General features: G+C 50.3%; 1 protein-coding gene across 1 annotated transcript in view; it reads right to left on the bottom strand.

Annotated features, from left to right (window-relative positions):
* The window catches only part of GNB5 (G protein subunit beta 5), a 33528-nt gene extending 22245 nt beyond the window's left edge, over positions 1 to 11283 (bottom strand). The window contains exons 1-4 of the mRNA XM_029070255.2: positions 10977 to 11283; positions 5798 to 5934; positions 4438 to 4479; positions 2758 to 2834 (exon numbers count right to left, since the gene is read on the bottom strand). Of these exons, the coding sequence (XP_028926088.1) occupies positions 2758 to 2834; positions 4438 to 4479; positions 5798 to 5934; positions 10977 to 11088 (368 nt within the window). The 5' untranslated portion in view covers positions 11089 to 11283. The remainder of the gene's footprint in view (positions 1 to 2757; positions 2835 to 4437; positions 4480 to 5797; positions 5935 to 10976) is intronic.
* Positions 11284 to 23086: the final 11803 nt, after the last annotated feature.

Below are 23086 nucleotides of genomic sequence, written 5' to 3'. Positions count from 1 at the left end.
CCACTCTTCAAGTGCCTCCAGTGACTGCCCATCCAACCCCGCATCAAGCAGAAACTCCTCACTACTGGATTCAAGGCATTCAATCAGCTCTCTCACCCTGGAGAAGCAGCATGGCTTAGTGGATAGAACATGGACCTGAGAGTCAGAAGGAGCTGGGTTCTAATCCTGACTCTGCCATGTCTACTGTGTGACCTTGGAAAAGTAACGACTTCTCTCTACTTCAGTTTCCTCATTTGTAAAATGGAGTTGAGTGTGAGCCTCATGTGGGACAGGGACTGTGCTCAACCTGATTAATTTGTATCTACCCCATTCATTCATTCAATAGTATTTATTGAGCGCTTACTATGTGCAGAGCACTGTACTAAGCGCTTGGGATGAACAAGTCGGCAACAGATAGAGACAGTCCCTGCCGTTTGACGGGCTTACAGTCTAATCGGGGGAGACGGACAGACAAGAACAATGGCACTAAACAGCGTCAAGGGGAAGAACATCTCGTAAAAACAATGGCAACTAAATAGAATCAAGGCGATGTACAATTCATTAACAAAATAAATAGGGTAACGAAAATATATACAGTTGAGCGTACCCCAGTGATTAGAACAGTGTTTGGCACATAGGAAGCACTTAACAAGTGGCATAATTATTATTATCTCCTTTCCTATGGCAACCCAGCCTGCACACTTTGCTCCTCTAACACTAATCTACTCCCTGGGCCTTGTTTTCACCTCACCTGCCATCAACCCCTTGCTCACGCTCTCCTTACTGTCTGGAACTCCTCCTCCCTCATATTCTCCTGACCAGCACTTTCCCGGCCTTCCAAGCCGAACTGAAATCATGTGTCCTCCAGGAAGCCTTCCTGGACTAAACACTGAGCTCCCTACCCTTCTTTCCCTCCCTACTTCCTCTCCCATGCGATTAGTCAACTTGCCCAAGCACTTAGGCACACATCCTTAAACTTGGTTGACTCCCTTATCTGTAAATTATTTTAATGTCTGTTTCATCCATTAGATTTTAAGTTTCTTGAGGGCAGGGATCATGTTTACCAACTGTATTGTACTCTCCCAAGCTTTTAGAATAGTGTTTTGCACCAAGTGAGCACTCAACAAATACCGTTCATTGGTTGATTCAAAAAGTGCTGAAGAGTTAGAGTAAAGCTGGAGCAGAGCCGAGGCAGCTTCCTGTCTCTCCCAATACCACTCACACATCTGCTTTTTCCTACACCTAATTCACTGATGCTAACGTGCCAAATCGCATAAGTGAAATCATACCTCAAAACACTAACTGCACAAAAACAGCAACTGCTCTGAGAATCCTTACCTTCACAGTAGTTCTCAAAGAACACCTTACTGCAGCTCAACTGCAGTCAGAGCATTTTTAGACCTCTCCCCCTCCTCTCCTCCCCACTCCCCTTACTATCTGTCCTGAATTGACTAGCTTCCTAGATGGGTTCCCAATATGGTGGCCTGGCTTGCTCCTGCTCAGTATTCTGTGCCCGAGAGGGCTGGAGAAGAAGAGCGTCAGTCAGAGAATCGCTCGTATTTATTGAGCGCTCATCGGATGCAGAACACTGTACTTAGTGCTTGGGAGAGCAAATATAACAATCAACAGGCACATTCCCTGCCCAAAGCGAGTTTACCGTCTAGAAGGGGAGACAGATGTTAACTGGTTAGGAAGTGAGGAGGGGAGAGGGGGAGAGGCAGGCCATATCCTTTTCCCACTCTTTCCCTTCCTCCACCACCCTCTTGTTCCTCTTCTTTGACTCCTTTAGACGCCACGGTAGCTGCCGCCGAGCTTGCTGTGCTGCCATGGCTTTGTTTTAAGACCGACGGTGGTGACTGCCCGGCATCAGCCAGAGAGCAAACCAGTCTCTTCCCTTAAGGGGCGCGAGGCAGCTGCCGGAAGAGAGCGGCAGTGCCAGCAGCCACTCAGAGACCTTCCCTCTTCTGGCTGTTTGCAGGCTACGAAGGCAGCACTGGGGACGCAGTTCTAAGACCTCTTTCTCCCCCTCTGCCTCAGTCCCCTATGCACAGTTCCACTGGACCCACTCAGTGGGAGTGAGGGAGAATGTGAAAAGAAGACAGAAGAGCCAGAGATTCAGATTTCAACAAAAGGGAAGCGTTTCCCACTATGCTATCAAGCAGAAACTCCTTACCACAGGTTTGTTTCAAGCACTCCATCAGCTCTCTCCCACCTACTTTAACTTGCCGATTTCCTACTTCGACCCAGACCACACACTTTGCTCCTCGAATGCCACCCTACTCATTGTACCTTGATCTCATCTATCTCATCGCCTACCCCTTGCCCATATCCTCCCTCCGGCCTGGAACGCTCTCCCCCTTCACATACGACAGACCATCAACCTCCCCAGCGTCATGGCCTTAACATCACATCTTCTCCAAGAGGCCTTCCCCAGCTAAGCTCCTATTTCCGACTCTCCCTTCTGCATCGACTCGGCAGTCGGACCTGTACCCTTCAAGCCCCTGATATTCATTCACCCAGCCACTAGCCCCACAACATTTTATGAACATATCCATAATTTATCTTAATGTGTACCTCCCCCTGTAGACTGTAAGCTCCTTGTGGGCAGGGACTGCTGTATTCTACTTCTCCAGGCCCATATAGTATTCTGCACACAGTCAGTGCTTGATAATTACTGGTGTTTGATTGCTAAATTCTAAGATTCCCCCAGAGGATGCAAAAGTCTTCCTGAAAATAAGGTTTCCGTTTGAAAATTCACTGGAAGAGGCATCTACTTACCCACAAGCAATGGCACATCCAGATGGGGCATATGCACAGGCCATCACCCAGGTGCAGGGCATCGTGACCGCGTGTTCCTGAAACATACACACAGCGAAATGCTCAGGGCCACTCGAAAGGCGGCACACCAGTGGTACAATAGTGAAAGCAGCAAATGGCTCGATTTGGTCCGTGAACTTTCCTTACCATTGGTTTTAAAGCACTCGTCGCCTCGCCCCTTCCTGCGTTACTTTACTGATGTCCTACTGCAACCCAGGAAGTTCACTTTGCTCCTTTAGTGTCAACCTACTCACTGTATCTCGATCTTGCCGCCGACCCCTCGCCCCCATCCTGCCTCTGGCTTGGACCTCCTTCCCCCTTCACATCTGACAGAGGATCACGCTTCCCACCTTCATAGCTTTATTAAAATCACACCTCCTCTGAGAAGCCTACCCTGACTAGAACCTCCTTTCCCTTACTCCCGCTCCCCTCTGAGTCATCCTTGCATCCAGGATTTGTACCCTGAAATTATTTACCCACCATCAGCCCCGCAGGACTTGTGAACATACTCGTAATTTATTTTAAGTCTGCGACCTTCTCTGGACTGTAAGCTCCTTGTGGGTAGGGGATGTGTCTACCAATTCTGTTATATCGCAAGCTCTTAGTACAGTGCTCTACACACAATAAGCTAAATTCTAATCCTGGCTCCTCCACTTGTCTGCTCTGTGATCTTGGGCAAGTCACTTAACTTCTCTGTGCCTTGCTTACCTCATCTGTAAAATGGAGAGCTCCATGTGGGCGGTGGACTGCGTCCATCCTGATTATTTTGTATCTACCCCAGCATTTAAAACTGTGCCTGGCACAGAGTAAGAGCATAACAAATACCATAAAAAGCGCTCAATAAATGCCATTGATTGATTAACTACCAGTAATTTTTGCCTCCACCTTTTTCAGAGAGTCGATTATTCTTTTGATCAGTGTGTATACACAGAGGCACATATCCCCACTTAAGTGTGAGTCCCTTAAGGGCAGGGATCATGCCTAAGTCCACTGTAATCATCCATGAGTTTAGAACAGTTCTTATTACGGAGAAGACATTCCATGAATACTATTATTTCATTGGTCAAGCACATACTGTGAGCAGAGCCAAGTGCTTGAGAGAGTATAATATATAGCAGTTAGTTGACATTATTATTATTATGGTATTTGAGTGCTTACTATGTGCCAGGCGATGTACTAATCGCTGGGGTGGGTATAAGAAAATTGGATTGGACACAGTATCTATCCCACGTGGGGCTCACAGTCTAAATCTCCATTTTCCAGATGAGGTAACTGAGGCCCAGAGAAGTAAAGTGACTTGTTCAAGGTTCCATGGCAGACAAGTGGCAGAGCCAGGATTAGAACCGATGACCTTCTGACTCCCAGGCCCATGCTCTATCCACTACACTATGCTGCTTCTCTACACCATGCACAGTCTAGAGGGGAAAGGCAACTGGTTTTCCCTTTAACCCTCAAGTCGCTCACAACACTTTTATCTGTATCAGAACGGAACGCTCTTGACTGTGCGCTTCCTCTGTCCGACCTGGCCCCAGTGCTTGGCACCTAATAAACTCTTTAACAAATACCCCGTTCCTCATCAAGATTGCCCTGGTATTTCTCCTCATAGCTCCAAGACAGACAGGGCAGCATCTGATCTCTCACCTTGTTAGTTGTGAAGGAGTCCCACACAATCACCTTCCCGTCCTAGAGAGAAAAAAAAACCCAACATCTGGGAATCCAACAAAGACCAGAGGGGAGATTCGTATAAGGACAGAGTGAAGTGGAGAAATGCAATTATTATCCTCAATACTTGTTCCCTCCAAGACTAGGAACCCCATGTCAGACAGGGACCGTCTCTGACCTGATTATCTTGTATTTACCCCAGTGTTTAGTACATAGCTTGGCACATAAGTGCTTAAATAACCAATTATTATTATTCCCTAAGTAGTTTTGGTTTAGAACCCTATTAGTGTGGAAAAAGGAAGGGTCCAGGACACTAAATTAAACGCTCACCTTTTCATTTTACCTGGCTGCGCAGAAGCCGACAGGAAATGGGCCTATGGCCTCTACCAGCGAGGTCTGGGTAGCGTGACTGGAGGGTCAAGCAGGTGTTTGGCAGTCTAGTCCCACTCCTTCAGCCGGGGCCTGATAAAGAACTGACAGACCCCTAGGGGATTCCCAAATCCACCAGACCACAGGTCTCCCCATCATCAAAGTTCTCTGAGAGGCCGCTTCCTCTGGGAGACCTTCCCCAATGAACCTCTCCTCCCCTATTCCGTCATCTCATCTCTCCTCCACTCCCATCCCGCCGCTCCCTTTGTACTTGCGTAGACCGTTTTAACCACTTTTTTCCCTTTTCTCATTTTTTGTTGTTACTGCTTGTGTCTATGGCTTTTCTCCTGTTCCCCGTGTATACATACAATTGGTGTCTGCCTGGCTCACCCTTTCATTCATTCGGTCGTATTTATTGAGCGCTTACTGTGTACAGAGCACTGTACTAAGCGCTTGGAAAATACAATTCAGCAATAGAGACAATCCCTGCCCACAACGGGCTCATGTTCTCGGAGGGAAGACAGATAACAGTACAAGTAAACAGGCATCAATATAAATAAATAGAATTATAGATGTATACATACATATAAGTATATATATATAAGTGCTATGGGGTGGGAAGAGGAGGGAAGAGCAAAGGGAGCAAGTGAAGGTTAGATGGTGAGCTCCTCAAGGGCAGAGATAATTGTCTATTACTCTTACTGGATGCCCCCAAGCATCTAGTACAGTACTTTTCACCCAGGAGGTGCTCAGTAAATACTGCTAAGTGAATGGGTTTCCTAGGTCAGAGTAACTTTTCAATATTTAGCTGCCTGGTGCAATCACGGTCCTCTTCCCAGGGATGCACCAGTGTCCAGGAGGAGACCTTAGAGGAGTTGACTTTCGGTGTTTTTTGTTTCTCAAGCACCTCAGGAATGTAGAGTCCTCCCTCAGCCCAACACCATACTTGGGACCCATCTTCTTTTTTTACCTGGGAAGAGCTCACAATTCTCCTCTTATCCTTGCACCAGTCCATGCACAGGACTTTGTTGCCGTGGCCTTTGAGCGTCCTTCTCGTCTTCATCACGAACTGGCCCAGAGCTTCCACTCTCTCAGCTACCTGATGAACTGCAAGGAATCAGGTCAAACAGCTGCCTTACCCTGTACCGCTGATCCAGGAATCCGCATTAGGATTTCACAGAATATTCAAAAAACGAGTGCCCAGGGTGCAGGCCAATGATAGGAGGCAACTGTTCATTTTGCTGAAATGACGTAGGGGCAACACGTCACTCCGACTCTTCTTCCCCACTGTGGAGCACTGAACAAACCCCACTGAAGAAACTTGGCCTAGGGACAGATCACGGGCCCGGGAATCAGGGGACTTGGGTTCTAACCTTAGCTCTAACACTTGCCTTCTGTGTGACCTTGGGGGAGTCACTTAACGTCTCTGCACCTCCATTTCCTCATCTGTAAATGGGAATTAAAATCCTGTTCTCTCTCCTAATTCATAATCATTACGGTATCCGTTCAGACACTTGCTATGCGTCAGGCACTGTCCTAAGCCCTGTCCACAGTGAGTCGCATGTGGGACAGGGACTGTGTCCAATTTGATGATCTTGTGTCTACCCTAGTGCTTAAAACAGTGCTTGGCACAAAGTAAGAACTTAACGAACACCACAGTTATGATAATTGAAAGGTTGGGGAGATGTCTCTCCCCCATCACATAAAGAGACTAACGGGCTCTTATCCAGCCCCCCGCTTTCGGGACTGTTTCTGCTCCTGGCAAGAGAAAGGGGCAGAGAGGTGAGGAAAAGGGGGTAGCTCAATCAATCATTCCCTCAGTCATATTTATTGAGCGCTTACTTTGCGCACAGCACTGCAAGCGTTTGGAAGAGTACAATATGACAGAGTTGGTAGACACGTTTCCTGCCCACAGTGAGCTCACAGTTTAGAGGGGATGCTGCAGCTGCCTGCAGCTCTGACAGTTTAGTCAAAGTAATCCTTGATTAGAGCTTCCTCCCTTATAACTTGCCAAACCACCTCCCCTCATCTCTCTAAGTCCTAAAAAGCCACCTGCTCCTGGAGGCCTGCTGATTATTCCTATTCCCCCATCGAGTGCTTCTCGTAGCACTCAAGCATCTATTTGTCAATGCATTTATCCACTTGGGGCTTATTTCTATCGCTTTTCTCTCTCATTTATTCATTGATTTAGGCCTGCTGGAGCCCCATTAGGGCCAGCTATCTGTGCATCAGTTAGTATTTTGGGAAATTGGCTTTCTCCACTAATTTTGCACAGAGAGCCAGGAAGGGCCTTTTCCATACCTATCCCCCTCCAATCGGAGCGGCGGGAATGTCAGACATGGGGTCAGTTGAGAGAGAATTTGGCCTTTAAAGGGGAAAATATAGTAAGAAGAAATCCTGGAGCCTCATTAGAATGTAAGTGCCATGGGGTCACATATTAGATAATCCCCCTGCACGACGTTCAGTTCTCAGCACACAGCAGGATTCAGTCCCAGTTTCCTCCAGGCTTTAATGCTCAGCCATCATGCAGAAAGGCTTTTCCTCAGCCCCTGCCCACCTGGAAGCAACTCCAAAGATTTTCAAGGGTATGAGCCATGTGGCACTGGAGAATTTAGGGTGGGGAGAATTATCACTGCCCTTCGGAATCTGAAGGAGAGAATCGAGAGCCCGGGACTCAGAACTTTATCTCAGGACAGAGGCAGAGAGGGATGCTAGCGCCAACTTCTCCACCCCCCGGCCCCAATCTCCACATCCCCACACTAGCGTCGTGAGTGGATTAAAATTCTGCAGAAACACCAAAGGAAGTTGTCCAAGACACTTACTTAAGTGGTTAAAAGAGAAAATTCAAACATCCACAATTCGGAGCCCAAGATTATTTAGTACGAGGAACTAATAAGACCGTGGGAAAAATGGAATCCTTGAAAATGTTGCAGGCTGCCGGCTTGTCACTTGGCAAACTGCCTTCTTTGGTCTCCTCCAATGTCCCCAAGTAACCCCTTGCGTCACTGTTCCACTGTGTATGCACCTTGAAAGCATATTGCTTTTTATCCCAAAGGAGTCAACTCACTAGCCTGCATCCGGGCCAGAGTGTTCGGCATTTTATATTCAAGCTTTTCAAAGTCCAGATCTGGTCGTCTGCATCCTTAAAGGGACACTCTTCCTTCCTCCCTTCCTGTTCACAGGCACAGAGAGTGGGAAAACTCTGACCGTGAATGTTTGCAGGTGCCTCAGGGAAGAGGGATATCAGCTCTGCAAACTCCCTACCACCACCAGTAGAGTTTCACTCAACTTCAGGAGTTTTGGAAGTTTAGCTTCTAAAAAAGATTCTGTCTCATGCAACCAAAATTGAAACTCTTTACCTTTTTGACCATTTCTCACCCAGTATTTCTTCTGCTTAGAATATTTTTCCCTCTGGGTGCCAAATTCTCTCTCAACTCATCCCAAGTCTGACATTCTAGCTGCCCCATTTGGATGAGGAAATGTATGGAAAAGACCTTTCCTGGACCTCTGTGCAAAATTACTGGAGAATGGAAATTTCCCAACATACTGGCACAAAGGTAGCTGGTGCTAATGGGGTTTGGCTACTGTTCGCTGGGCATGCCCCATTTTGTCTGGCTGAGTTTTTTTCCCCCTCCCTGATGATCTGAGCTAGTGGTGCTTGCCTATCTGGTTGTTCAGATAGCCGAGGTTTAGCTAATAGGCTTTTTACTGTCCCGGATACCTAAGAGCTTGGCTACGAGGCAGAGAAATCGGTCCCGTCTCCTAATGGATTATCTCTCCAACACTTCCCTTTCATAAAGCGCTGAGCACACACTGTGCCAGATGCCAGAATAACGCTTCTGAGGTCAGATGCTGCCCTACTGAGGGATGCTTGCCATTTGTTTACTTAAAAATCCACCCGACATTCAGAGTGGGGTCTGGAGCATTTTGCCCACAGGTTAAGCACACCGGTGTTGGATTTCTTTAAGCGGAGGCCATTGGGAGTGAAAAAAACCTCAGGAAGAGCCTAAGGAGAGATAGGCCTTGTTTTAAGGTGCTGGTTTTTACCAACAGCAGTCCTGATATGCTAGCAGAGGGAGAGAATCAGGTTGTAAATTTTTGAGTGCGCCTGTGTGCGTGCAACTATGCCGCCGTAGGTGTGCATGTGGCCAGGTGGGTGTGCCTGTCCCAAACAACACCTCCCAGGCATCCCGGCTACTGAACCCGGACTTGCGAAGAAAGATAAGGAATACCCCCACGCTTACATCGTCAGCCAGGGAGGTGCCCACATCTCAGACTCATTCTGCAGAAACACCATTTCCCTTCACCACCTCATTCCCCTGCGGGGGGAAACCTGCTCAGTTTGTTTCTAGTTGTTACAAAATTCAGATCATCCCGTGTTGCTTCTCCAAGTTCATCTGGCACCTGAGCTTCTTGGGGGAACCTCTGAAAATCTCTAAAAGGAAGACAAAGAGCAGGTTCCCCAAACTTGGGAAGCGGTGGCGGGGAGAGGACAGGATATTCTGTTCCACGGAAGAACAGATCAGGAGAGAGAGGAAAAAGAGGCTGATTTATCCAACATGAGGCAGAAATGCCTTATTTAGTCCTGCCTACTAGGAGATTCCTGGAATTGAATAATAATAATAGTTACGGTACTTGTTAAGCGTTTACTAAGATGTAAGCTCGTTGTTGGTGGGGTTGTACCGGACTCTCGCAAGCGCTTAGGACAACGTTCTGCACACAATAATGCAATAATAATCATTGCGTTGTTCGATAAGTGCTATAATTCTATTTATCTATTTTGATGCTATTGACGCCTATTTGTTTTGCTTTGTTGTCTGTCTCCCCCTTCTAGACTGTGAGCCCGTTGTTGGGTAAGGATTGTCTCTATCCGTTGCCGAATTGTACTTTCCAAGCGCTTGGTACAGTGCTCCGTACACAGTAAGCGTTCAATAAATACGATTGAATAAATGAACGAATAAGCTCTGGGATAGATAGACGTTAATCAGGTTGGACACGGCCCCGTCCCACATCGGGCTCACCCTCTAAATCCCCTTTTTTAAACAGACGAGGTAACTGAGGCACAGAGAAGTCAAAAGACTTTCCCAAGGCCACACGGAAGACAAATGGCGGAGCCGGGGGTCAGAACCCATGACCTTCCGACTCCCAGGCCCGAGTTCTATGCCCTAGACCGTGAGCTTCCATCCCTCAAAGGCCAGGAAAGGGCACCATCCAAGACTGAAAAACAGAAACAAGAAACTGAAGCTAGTCTCCGGGGGCCCCATCTTTTCCGCCGATCGATTGAAGGGAGGAGGGAGGAGCGGACCAGGGAGGGAGAAAAGAAGCAGACGTTCCGGTCGGAGGCATCTGTGTTCCTGCCCGTTATCCTCCGATGCCAATTCGGGTCAGGGGGAAAGGATGCCAGCTGCCTGAAGTTTCTCCAGTTTGCAGCTTGTGCGGGGCAGAGGTGGGGGGGGAGGGGATCATCCGAAAGGGCACGGGCTTTGGAGTCAGGGGTCATGAGTTCGAATCCCAGCTCTGCCACCTGTCAGCGGGGTGACTGTGGGCAAAGTCACTTCGCTGTGCCTCGGTCCCCTCATCTGTAAAACGGGGATGAAGACCGTGAGCCCCACGTGGGACAACCGGATCCCCCTGTGTCTACCCCAGCGCTTAGAACAGGGCTCTGCACATAGCGAGCGCTTAACAGATACCGACGTTATCATTATCATCTCGGTCATCTGTTCGTAGCCCGGTCTGATCACTGCGGATTCCTCGGGCCCAACACCCCGGGAGGGAGAAGGGGGTCAGGAGGCGTGGGGATGTTGGCCAGCGGCGGAGGGGCTTTCCCCCGCCCATCCCGGATCCTGGAGCCCCTGGGCGGGGACGGTCTCTATCTGTTGGCGAACCGTCCACTCCAAGCGCTTAGGACGGCGCTCTGCACCTAGTAAGCGCTCCATCAGTACGATCGAACGCACGAATGGTCGAGCTGGCCGGCGGCTAGTGGCCCAGGCCGAGTGGTGAAGCCCAGGAGGTGGCCGGGAGGGCATCTTCCAAGAGGTAGGGACCCGTCAGTCCTCGGGCAGGACCTGGAGGGGGACAGCGGTGCTTCCCGGGCGGGAAGGCCCGCGCCCAGCTCCGCTCCTCCCGCCCCACCACCCGGCGCCACTCACGCTCCACGTCGTGCAGCTTGGCCCGTTCCTCCTCCAGTTTGCCCTTGAGGCTGTCCGCCTCGCTCTTCAGCGACGCCAGGGTCTCGCCTTCGTGCAGCCCCTCGGTGGCCATCTTCGCGCGCGGGGGAGATGCGGGATGGGACCGGGGGATGGGACCGGGGGATGGGGCCGGGGGAGGGTCGCTCGGGCGGGCGCTGTGCGGCTCGGGCCCGGCCTTCTTCTTCTATCTTCCTCCTCCTCCTCCTCCCGCAAGCCCTTGGCGGTGACGCCACTGGCGGCGCGGGCAGCCGACGCGGGAACGGCCCGCTCTGCCTGCCTCCCTCCCTCCCTCCCTCCCGCTCTCTCTGTCTCTGTCTGTCGTCTCCCTCTTCTCCGTGCGGGAGGGAAGATGTCAAGGGGGCGGGATCTCCGCCGGACCCCGTGCAGGCGGGGGGGGGGGCGCGGGGAGATGGGGGGGGGGAAGGGGTCTCCCGCACGACCCCGTGGGAAGGGGCGATGGGGGGGTGGGGGTCTCCCGCAGGACCCCGTGGGGAGGGGAGAGGGGAAATGGGTGGGGAGGGGGGGGTCTCCCGCAGGATCCCGTGGGTAGGGGAGATGGGTGGGGGGAGGGGGTCTCCCTCTGGACCCCGTGGGAAAGGGAGGGGGAGATGGGTGGGGGGAGGGGGTTTCCCGCAGGACCCCGTGGGAAAGGGAAGTGGAGATGGGGGGGAGGGGGTCTCCCGCAGGACCCCCTGGGAAGGGGGGGAGGTGGGTGGGGGGAGGGGATCTCCCTCGGGACCCCGTGGGGAAGGGAGGGGGTGATGGGTGGGGGAGGGGGTCTCCCGCGGGACCCCGTGGGAAAGGGAGGGGGAGATGGGTGGGGGAGGGGGGGTCTCCCGCGGGACCCCGTGGGGAGGGGGAGAGGGGTGGGGGAGGGGGTCTCCCGGAGGACCCCGTGGGGACGGGGAGATGGGTGGGGGGAGGGGGTCTCCGGCAGGACCCCGTGGGAAGGGGAGGGGGAGGTGGGTTGGGGGGGGGGGCTCTCCCGCAGGACCCCGTGGGGAGGGAGAGATAATAATAATGATGATGTTGGTATTTGTTAAGCGCTGTGGAAAGAGCCCGGGCTTTGGAGTCAAAGGTCATGGGTGCGAATCCCGGCTCGGCCACTTGTCAGCTGTGTGACTTCGGGCAAGTCACTTAACTTCTCGGGGCCTCAGTTACCTCATCTGTAAAATGGGGATTAAAACTGTGAGCCCCACGTGGGACAACCTGATTCCCCTGTGTCTACCCCAGCGCTTAGAACGGTGCTCGGCACATAGTAAGCGCTTAACGAATACCAACATTATTATTATTACTATTATTATTATGTGCAGAGCACTGTTCTAAGCGCCGGGGTAGATACGGGGTAATCAGGTTGTCCCACGAGAGGTTCACAGTTAATCCCCATTTTTACCGATGAGGGAACTGAGGCACAGAGAAGTTAAGTGACTTGCCCACAGTCACACAGCTGACAAGTAGCAGAGCCGGGATTCGAACCCATGACCTCCGACTCCCAGGCCCGGGCTCTTTAATAATAATAATGTTGGTATTTGTTAAGCGCTTACTATGTGCAGAGCACTGTTCTAAGCGCTGGGTAGATACAGAGTAATCAGATTGTCCCACGTGAGGCTCACAGTCTTAATCCCCATTTTACAGATGAGGGATCTGAGGCACAGAGAAGTTAAGTGACTTGCCCACAGTCACACAGCTGACAAGCGGCGGAGCCTGGATTCGAACCCATGACCTCTGACTCTAAAGCCCATGCTCTTTCCACTGAGCCACGCTGCTTCTCTCCACTGCGCAACTCTGCTTCTGGGGGGAGGGGATCTCCCGCAGGACCCTGTGGGGAAGGGGAGATGGGTGGGGGGAGGGGGTCTCCGGCAGAACCCCGTGGGGAGGGGGAGATGGGTAGGGGTGTGGGGGGGGTCTTTCGCAGGACCCCCTGGGAAGGGGAGTGGGAGATGGGTGGAGGGGTGGGGGGTGGTCTCCCGCAGGACCCCGTGGGGAGGGGAGATGGGTGGGTGAAGGGGGTCTCCCTCAGGATCCCGTGCAGGAGGGGAGAGGAGATGCTGGGGCGGGAGTCTCCCCCAGGACCCCGTGCGGAAGATTAGTTAGTTTGTCAGTCAATCAATCAATTCGTATTCATTAAGCCCTTACTGGGAGCACAGCCCTGGACTAAACTCTTGGGAGAGTACGGTAGAACCGCATAACGGACGGTTCCCTGCCCACAACGAGCTGCTAGTCCAGAGAAGCAGCGTGGCTCAGTGGCAAGAGCAGGGGCTTGGGAGTCAGAGGACGTGGGTTCTAATCCCGGCTCTGCCCTTGTCTGCTGTGCGACCTTGGGCAAGTGACTTCACTTCTCTGTGCCTCAGTTACCTCATCTGTAAATTGGGGATTAAGGCTATGAGCCCCGAGCGGGACAACCTGATTACCTTGTATGTACCCCGGCGCTTACAGCAGTGCTTGGCACAGACCAAGTGCTTAACAAATACCATCGTTATCATTATAATTATTAATGGGGGAGGCAGACATTACTGTAAATAAATAAATTGTGGATATGTAGATACGTGCTGGGATGTGGGCTGAATAAAAGGAGCAAGTCAGGGCAATGCAGAAGGGAGTGGGAGAAAAAGAAAGGAGAGTTTAGAGACGGCCTCTGGGAGACGTGCCTTCAGTAAGGCTTTAAAGACGGGAAGAGTATTCGTCGGATACGAGGAGGGACGGCATGGGAGACAGATCAGCCGTGAGATAGACGAGATCGAGATGCGGTGAAAAGTCTGGCGTTAGAGGAGCGAAGCGTGTGGTCTGGGAGAGTAGGAGAGTAGCCAGGTGAGGTAGGAGGGGACAAGGTGATTGAGTGCTTTAAAGCCGATAGTAAGGAGTTTCCGTTTGATGTGGAGATGCCCATCCTCTGGAGGAATGGAGAAACGTGTAGAAAATAAACGATCGGGCGGCAGAGTGAAGTATGGACTGGAGTAGGGAGAGACAGGAGGCTGGGAGGTCAGCAAGGAAGTTGATACAGTAATCCAGGCGGGTTAGGATAAGTGATTGGATTTACTTTGTAACGGTTTGGACGGAGAGGAAAGGGAGGATTTTAATGATGTCGAGAAGGTCGAAAGGACAAGATTTAGTGATGGATTGAATATGTGGGTTGAACGAGAGAGAGGAGTCAAGGATAATGCCAAGGTTACGGGCTTATGAGACAGGAAGGGTGCTACAGTGATGGGAAAGTGGGGGGGAGGACAGGGTTTGGGTGGGAAGATGAGTTCTGTTTTAGACATGTTAAGTCTGAGGTGACAGGAGGACATCCAAGTATAGATGTTTCGAAGGCAGGAAAAAACGTGAGACTGCAGAGGGAGATCAGGGTGGGAGATGTAGATTTGGGTATCATCCGCATAGAGGTGGTATTTGAAGCCACTGAGCAAATGAGTTCTCCAAGGGAGTGCGTGTAGGAGGAGAATAGAAGGGAACCCAGAACTGAATCTTGAGAGATCCTTCATAGTTAGGGGCTGGGAGGCAGAGGAGGAGCCTGCAAAAGAGACTGAGAAGGAGCAGTAAGAGAGATAGGAGGAGAACCAGGAGAGGACAGTGTCAGTGAAGCCGAGGTTGGGTAATGTTTCCAGGAGAAGGCGGTGGTCGACAGTGTCGAAGGCAGCTGAGAGGTAGAGGAGGATTAGGATGGAGTAGCGGCTGTTGGATTTGGCGAGAAGGAGATCATCTGTGACCTTCGACAGGGAGAGTGAAGGGGACGGAAGCCAGATTGGAGGGGGTCAAGGAGAGAATTGGAGGAGAAGATCTTGAGGCAGCGAGTGTAGACAACTTGCTCAAGGAGTTTGGAGAGGAAAAGTAGGAGGGAGATGGGGCCGTAACTGGAGGGAGTCGTGGTGTCAAGGGAGGGAGATGCTGGTGGGGGGGGGGTCTCCTGCAGGAACCCATGAGGAAGGGAAGATGCCAAAGGACGGGGTCTCCCACAGGAGCCAATGCAGGGAGGGGAGTTGCAAGGGGGTGGGACCTGTGCAGCAGCCCTTGGGGATCACCCCCAGGCCAGGTTTGGAGACAATGGGGCCTGGGGGGGGGGGCAGGTTTTGGTCAGCAGAGTAAGGCTTTGCCCCAGCAGCTGGAGGGCAGCAGGCTAGGGGTGGAGGCGTTCGAGCTGCAATGGCTGTCAGAGCAGGCCTTCCGTCTTAGGCCTTCTTCACCTTCTGCCTCCCCCCGACCTTGCTGTCTTGTCCCCGGAGAGTCAGTGCTGCCCTAGTTGAACACACCCTTTGGGCGAGGCAGGGAACCCCGCTGGGACACCATGGTTCCCACAGCCCTCCGAGGCCCAGTGAAGAGCGTCCAGACCCAGATGTTGCTCTTTGGCCTGATCTCTCGCTCTCTCCAACTCTACTAAACTATAAGCTCCTTGAGGGGAGGGATTGTCATCAAAGTCTGTTATACTGTCCAAGCCCTCTAGACTGTGAGCTCGTGGTAGGCAGGGAATGTGTCTGTTTATTATTATATTGTACTCTTCTAAGCACTTAGTACAGTACTTTGCACACAGTAAGCACTCAAAAAATACAGTTGAATGAATGAATGAAGCCCTTAGGACCATGGTCTGCACAGTGTTCACTAAATGCTGACTGATTGAAGAGGCAAGACAGAAGCAGATCTAAGTGAATGCTTTTGAAGCATCCATCTTCATTACCGGGACTTCAGCATCCTCGCTCAAACTCAAAATAGACAGGATACCCACAGCTCAGTGCACTGGTTTTCCTCTAAGATAATTTGGTTGCCTCTCATCATCGCCATCATCAGCATTATTGATTGAGTCGCTTCTGTGGGTAGTGCAGGGCCACAGAGCAGATAGAAGAAGGGTAAGACTTGCTCTCTGCTTTTGAGAGCTCACAATTTTTATTTATTTATTGGTTTTTTAAAATGGTATTTGTTAAATGCTCACTGCCTGTCAAGCACCTTTCTGAGCGCTGGGGTAGATACAAATCAATCAGGTCAGACACAGTCCCTGTCCCATGTGGGGCTCACGGTCTAAGTAGGAGGGAGAACAGGTACTGAATCTCCATTTTACAATTGAGGAAACTGAGACACACAGAAGTTAAATGACTTGCCCAAGATCATAGAGCAGGCAGGTGTCAGAGCAGGGACTAGAACCCAGCTCCTCCAACTCCCAGCCCATACTCTTTCCACTAGGCCATGCTGCTTCCCCCATCATCCTCTTCCTCCCAGCATTATCTTCAAGGCATGTGTTTTGGTGACTTATTCTGAAATGTCTAGCAAAGGAGAGAATCGAGCTGATTAAATGAACCCCACCATGATTAGGGGCTTAAGATTTACCTAAAACCATGAGCAAGTATCTTAGTGGATGACACCAAGAGTGAATCCAGCCCAGGGTTCTGTTTTAGGGAGAAATAGCAGGATTTGGGTAGTGCTAATTGGAAGTGAGTTTTTTCTTTTTTCCATCATCCTCCATCATCCTTTGCTTTCCCGTTAATAGCCTAGTAGGAGGTCCTCATCCATTAATTTATCCAAACTCTTCTTGGATGGATGGATACTTACTGCCCTGATTTTAAATGTCAATTTCATGTCACACTGACAAGTCTTGATCGGGGTATTCTTTTGTGTTCGTTTTAGGTTTGATTTCCATTTTTCTAAAAATAAGTTCAAGAAACAGAAATGCAACTCTCAGAGCATTCTTTGCCAGCAGATTGACCTGTAATCCTGCTCTGTGTCTTAGACTATTAATAGTTACGGTATTTAATAATCTCCACTTCAGCAGGATGTCCAGGTGGATCTGTCTCACGAGTTCAAAGTGCTGACTGGGTGATGTGTGGATTTCAAAGCCACGGCCCACTGTACCCAGGAACCTGGTAGTGAGGCAAGGCACCCCTAAACCTTTTAGCTATCGAGTACCCACTGCAGAAGGTAAATGGGATGAGCATTTTGCTATTGCAAGGTTATTTTCTCTGATGCTAAGAGTCTGATATTGACTGTGTGGGGAAAAAAAGACCAATGGATAGAGGTAAGTCTTTGTTCAGCAGCCACTTCCTTCCTTTTAAAAGCATTCAAGATTGCCTAATTCCAATGAAAGGCCCGACTTTGCTGAGGTGGTTAGAAATATCAATGCTGCAAACCTAACCCATCTCTGTCAACTCAGGCTCAGCTCTCTGAGTTATTGATGTTCAGAAATGACCTGGAATGCTCAGGACCAAATCCAGTCCAAAGCCCAGCTATTCCAGGGAGTTGAGCCTGGGAAAAGATGAGTCCTGCTTCTCCTCTAGGGGTCTGCCCCAGCCTTGGGATCCTTCCAGCTCCCTGATCAACCCTGGGAAGGTGTGTATCGGATGGAGGAAATGTTTGTCTCCCTTCCGAGAGGATGAGGTGCTGACCCAGGCTCCCAGGATCTTGGCTGCTCCTCGTCAGAACTGTGGTTAAGTTAAGCACCCCTGTAGTTACAAAAGCCAGGTTCCTCTAACTTTCTGCATCTGTGGAGGATGGGTATGAAAGTTTTCACTGCGTTGGCCAAGAAGAGCTGGAAAATTCCCAGTGCTGATTCATAGGGAATCTGTACCAAGTCAGTTTAAGGGGAATGGTTTTTATGTAGTCACTGAAATTACCATCTCAGATTAAAGAAAGGAGAGTTTGTGTGTTAATATCTTCTCCGATGAAGTTCACAAGGCTGCAAGACTGACATTTTTCCATTATTTCTTTTGTATCTAGCCTCATTTCTGCTATCAAACCAAGAAAAGAGGGAGTGTGGTGTAGTGGAAAGGACATGGGATCTGGGAGGTAGGAAACAGGAGTTTTAACTGCAGCTCTGCAATTGCTTTGTGACCTTGGACAAGTCACTTTAGCCCCCCTGAGTTTCTGTTTCCTCATCTGCAACGTGGAGACACGATATCTATTCTCCCTCTTAGAGTGAGCCCCATGTGGGCAGGGACCGTGTCTAATGTGAGTCACTTGGGTCTATCACAGTGCTTAGTTTGGTGCTTGGCACATAGTACACACTTAATAAATACCATAGCTCACTAAAAATAAAGCCTTAGGGCAAAGCAAGGATCAGGAATGTGGACTCGAAGGGGAAAAATATTACTCATTTGTGGCGATGCCATGGTAAATATAAATGTGACCAGGGTGTCCGTGGCCACCTGTCTCTCCCTACTCCAGTTCATACTTCACTCCGCTGCCTGGATCATTTTTCTACAGAGATGTTCAGGCCATGTTTCCCCTCTCTTCAAGAACCTCCTGTGGTTGCCCCTCCACCTCCTCATCAGCCAGAAACTCCTAACCTTAGGCTTTAAAACACTCAATCACCTTTCCCCTCCTTTCCCCCTCTTACCTTACCTTGCTACTCTCCTACTACAACTCAGCCCGCACACTTCGTTTCTCTAATGCTAATTTTCTCACTGTACCTCGATCTTATCTATCTCGCCACCGACCTCTGACCTCTCGGCCGCCTTCTGTCTCTGTTCTGGAATGCCCTCCCCCTTCATATCTGACGGTCAATTACTCTCCCCCTCTTCAAAACCTTACTGAAGGCACATCTCCTTCAGGAGGCCTTCCCTGATTAAGCCCTCCTTTCCTCTTCTCCATCTCTTGTCGCCCTGACTTGTTCCCTTTATTCATCCCCACTCCCAGCTCCACAGCACTTATGTACATATCTGCAATTTATTTATTTATATTAATGTCTGTCTCCCCCTCTAGACTGTAAGCGCACAGTGGGTAGGAAATATATCTGTTATATCGTTATATTGTACTCTCCCAAGAGCTTAGTAGAGTGCCCTGCACTCAGTAAGTGCTCACTAAATACGATTGACTGGCTGACTGACTGACCGACTATGGGCAAATAAGCCCTCTCCTCTCCCCCATTTTTCTGTTCCTGGTTCCAAGAGAAGCAGCGTGGCTCAGTGGAAAGAGCCCGGGCTTGGGAGTCAGAGATCATGGGTTCGAATCCTGACTCTGCCACTTGTCAGCTGTGTGACTGTGGGCAAGTCACTTCACTTCTCTGTGCCTCAGTTACCTCATCTGGAAAATGGGGGTTAACTGTGAGCCTCACGTGGGACAACCCGATTACCCTGTATCTACCTCAGCGTTTAGAACAGTGCTCTGCACATAGTAAGCGCTTAACAAATATCAACATTATTATTATTATTATTATGCCAGGCTGGGATTATGCGAATTTGGGCTTCTAGGAGGGCAGCTCAGAGAGTGTGTGCCCAGAGAGTAGTGAGTGTGTGTGGGTCCCCCAGGGTTCGCCCCTACCCACCAGATATTCAAACTCTCCTGGCCGAGGTCGACTTAGCAATAGTCCCTCCTTTGGATGTGATGATGACGATGATCAAAATTGGGCTGAGTCAATGTGCTCGGGCCACTGTCCAGCCAACAACTTCCCGATAAAAACCTGTTGGACTGTAAACTCCTGGAGGGCAGAGGTTGAGTTTTTCACCTCTCTTGTCCTCTCCCGAGGGCATAATATGGTGCCCACAGCAAGTACCCACTAAATACTAGGAATCGAATGAGTGGGGCCATACCATTTCCACGCATAACGAGCAGTAGCTGAGCTGCTGGGATTTGATGAAAACGGTTCGCAGAGGCTTCTGCTTGAAACATTTGTCACAGGAGCCGAACACATTCACTGAAAACGTCTGGTCGCACATCTTCCTCGCGGGCTGTGGCTGGAGAGAAGAAAGGAGCGGAAACCCCAATCCTGCTGTTTTGGGCTAATTACACAAGGGCTTGGTGGTCACCGGTCAGTCACCGGTCAGTCTTTCTAGCCACGCTCTCACGCTCGACTCTCACTGTCTCCTCTTTAACCCTGGAAGTTATATACACAGACACGGACACACCTCCTCACCCAAAAAGATAGGGGGAGAGTGGCTGTCTGAGTCGCCATGGAAAATCCGGCAACGGACTTGGATGAGCTGGAAAGTCTGTGCCTGGGACTCCCGTGAATCCACGAATTTACGCCTCTGACCCCATCCCTTTACATCTTATCAAAACACTTGTCCCCTCTCTTCTTTTCTCCCAGACTGCCGTCTTCAACCGTTCCCTTTCCAATGGCTTCTTCCCCAGTGCTTTCAAACATGTTCATGCAGCCCCTATCCTAAAAAAAGTCCATCCCTGCCTGAGGGCTCCCTCCAGTTATCACCCCAACTCCCTCTTACCATTCCTTTCCAAACTCCTTGGGCAAATTGTCTACATCTGCTGCCTCAGCTTCCTCTCCTCCAATTTGCTCCTTGATCACCTCCACTCTGGCTTCCCTCCTTTTTACTCCACAGAAGCTGCCATCAGCTACCAGCGATTTCCTTCTTGTTTCAACTCCATCCTAATCCTCCTTAATCCCTCCAGCTGCCTTCAACATTGCCTACCACCCGCTTCTCCTGGAAACATTACCCAACCTTGGCTTCACTTACACTGTCCTCTGCTGAACTCTCTGATCGCTCCATCTCAGTATCTCTCACAATCTCCTCTTCTGTTTCTCACCCTCTAACTGAGGGAGTCCCTTAAACCTCAATTCTGCCTCCCCTTCTTTGATTCTCTCTCTGCATCCACTCCTTTGGAGAACTCATTCACTCCTATAATTTCATCTAGGCGGATAATTCCAAAATCTACCTCTCCAGCCCTGATCTCTCTCCTCTGCAGTCTCACATTTCCTCTTGCCTTCAGGTCACCTCTACCTGAATGTCCCACAAACCTCTAAAATAACTTGTCCAAAATAAAACTGCTCATCTTCCAATCCAAAGCTTGTTCTCTCCCTTTCTTTCCCATCACTATAGACAATACAGCTATCCTTTCTGTCTCACAAGCCCGTAACCTTGGCATTATCCTCGATACATTCAACTGACATATTCAATCTGTCACCAAAATCCTGTCAGTCTTACCTTTATGGCATCACTAAAGTCCAGCCTTTCCTCTCCATCCAAACTGTTACGACATCAATCCAACCGCTTATCATCTCTCACCTTGACTATTGCATCAGCCTCCCTGCAGTCTGGATGATTTTTCTATAAAAAGTTCAGTCCACATCTCCTCATTCCTCAAGTACCTGCAGTGAATGGGCAACCATCCACCTCTGCATCAGACGGAAACTTCTTACCATCGACTTTAAGGCTGTCAATCAGCTCTCCTCCCTACCTTATCTCGCTGATTTCCTACTATAACCTAGCCTGGACACTTTGCTCCTCCGTCTAGCCTGAACTCCTTCCCCTTCATATATGACAGGTCACCCCTCTCCCCACTTTCAAAGCCTTATTAAAATCACATCTCCAAGATGACTTTCCTGACTAAGCTCTCATTTCCCCTCCTCCCTTTCCCTTCTGCATCAGATTTGGATCTGTACTCTTTAAGCATTTGATATTCACCTCAGTCTCTCAGCACTCATGTAAATATTTGTAATTTATTTTACTGCCTGTCTCTCCCACTAGGCTGCAATCTCCTTGTGGGCAGAGAACATTTCTACCAAATCTGTTGTGTTAAATTTTCCCAAGCATTTAATCTAGTGCTCTGCACACAGTGTTTAATAAATATCACTGATGAATTGACTGAGAAACCAAAAAAATACGGCAAACTACAGCAGCAAGGTCTAGTGGATAGAGTCCAGGCCTGGGAATCAGAAAGATCTAGGTTCTAATCCTGGCTCTGCCACTTGTCTGCTGTGTTATCTTGGGAAAGTCACTTAACTCCTCTGTGCCTCAGTTGCCTCATCTGTAAAATGGGGATTAAATCTTCCTCTGTCCAACTTAGACTGTGAGCCCCATAGGGGACAGGGACTCTCTTCAACTTGACTTGCTTGTATCCATCCCAGCGCTTAGTACAGTGCCTGGCACATAGAGCTTAATAAATAGCACATGTATTCATAGTAATTTATTGTTTGGACTTGTGTTTGCAGCTCTTGCTCGAGGCTGTAAAATGGTGGGCCACAATGGGCTGAGCCCAGTTGGGCAAACCAGGTTCAGTTCTGACTTTGCTATACCCGTTTCCACCCTCCCCACCATTTCCAGTGAAACCTCAACCCCCTCCCCAATAGCTTCTGGGTTTGGAGCCCCTTGAAGAGGACCCAGCCCCCCCGGGGACCCCGGCATCTGGGATCTTGGTGTCGGAGGGGAGGGCTCACACACTTTTACAACGGGATCCAATTCTCTCTGGTTTGTACTTTGCTCGTGCAGTAGGAGATTGGTGGCTGAGGATAAGAACCCCCAAATGTCAAACCCCCTACAAACACTCCCCAACCCTCCCTTTTGAAAATATTCAATCTGGGAAGTAGATTAGGTGACCCCAAAAGGCCTTTGCCAGCATTCCAGGAAGGTTCTGTGTCCACAGACTCCAGACATGGGTTCTCGGGTTTCCCAAAGAGTCTCCCCAAGTGGACAGTTTACAGTTTACCCATCTGTAAACAAGGATGGGTAGCCCTCCATATTCTCCCCGGCTGAAAAGGCCCAGAAACCATTCCCCACAGGCATGATACACCGCCTACCTTTCGCCGAGGCCGACTTGGTGCTGACCAGCTGGAGAAGTTGGAGCCTCCGGCAGCAATGTGTCTGCAGGGCGGGAGGGTGGCCCTTGGCTGGGCCCTCTAAGCTCCTTATCGGGGCCTTCAGCTTAACCCCAGCCTCAAGCTGCCACCTGTTCCGGAAGGCTTAGATTTCCTCTTCCTATTTCTAGGGGGAAAGCTGCACGAGCAAGTGGATTTTTGAGGATGCTTGTAGCTTGTGGACCAGGCTCTGCCTGGGGTAGAGCCAGCCCATGTCACCCGTTGAGGCTCAATGGCTGCCTCAGTGCAGCTGAGGGCTCAGAGGAGCTTCGAGTGCTTGGCCCCTGATCCGCCCGCGGGCCCAGACTTCCTTGGTGCCCGGTGGTTCGTTCTGCCTCCTGGAGCCGGAGCCCGTCTGTGCACACCTGGCCTGTCAACTCAGCCCAGGACAGGGAGTCTGGTCGTGACCTTCTTCGCCTTTCATTCTGGGCAGGACGAAAGGGGTCTAGCCCCAAAGGGGAATTGGGCGGTGCGGTCCCCGCCAAAGAGGGTCCCTTCTGCCTCCCCACCAGAACACTCCCTCCCTGTAGGGCTTCGGCTCTTCCCCTGCCTCCCCTCTGAGAGCCCT

The sequence above is a fragment of the Ornithorhynchus anatinus genome, chromosome 8 (genome assembly GCF_004115215.2).
Source record: "Ornithorhynchus anatinus isolate Pmale09 chromosome 8, mOrnAna1.pri.v4, whole genome shotgun sequence".
Classification (NCBI taxonomy): Eukaryota; Metazoa; Chordata; class Mammalia; order Monotremata; family Ornithorhynchidae; genus Ornithorhynchus; species Ornithorhynchus anatinus.
The sequence above is the reverse complement of the archived record's forward strand: the minus strand, read 5'-3'. Positions and strand labels throughout refer to the sequence as shown.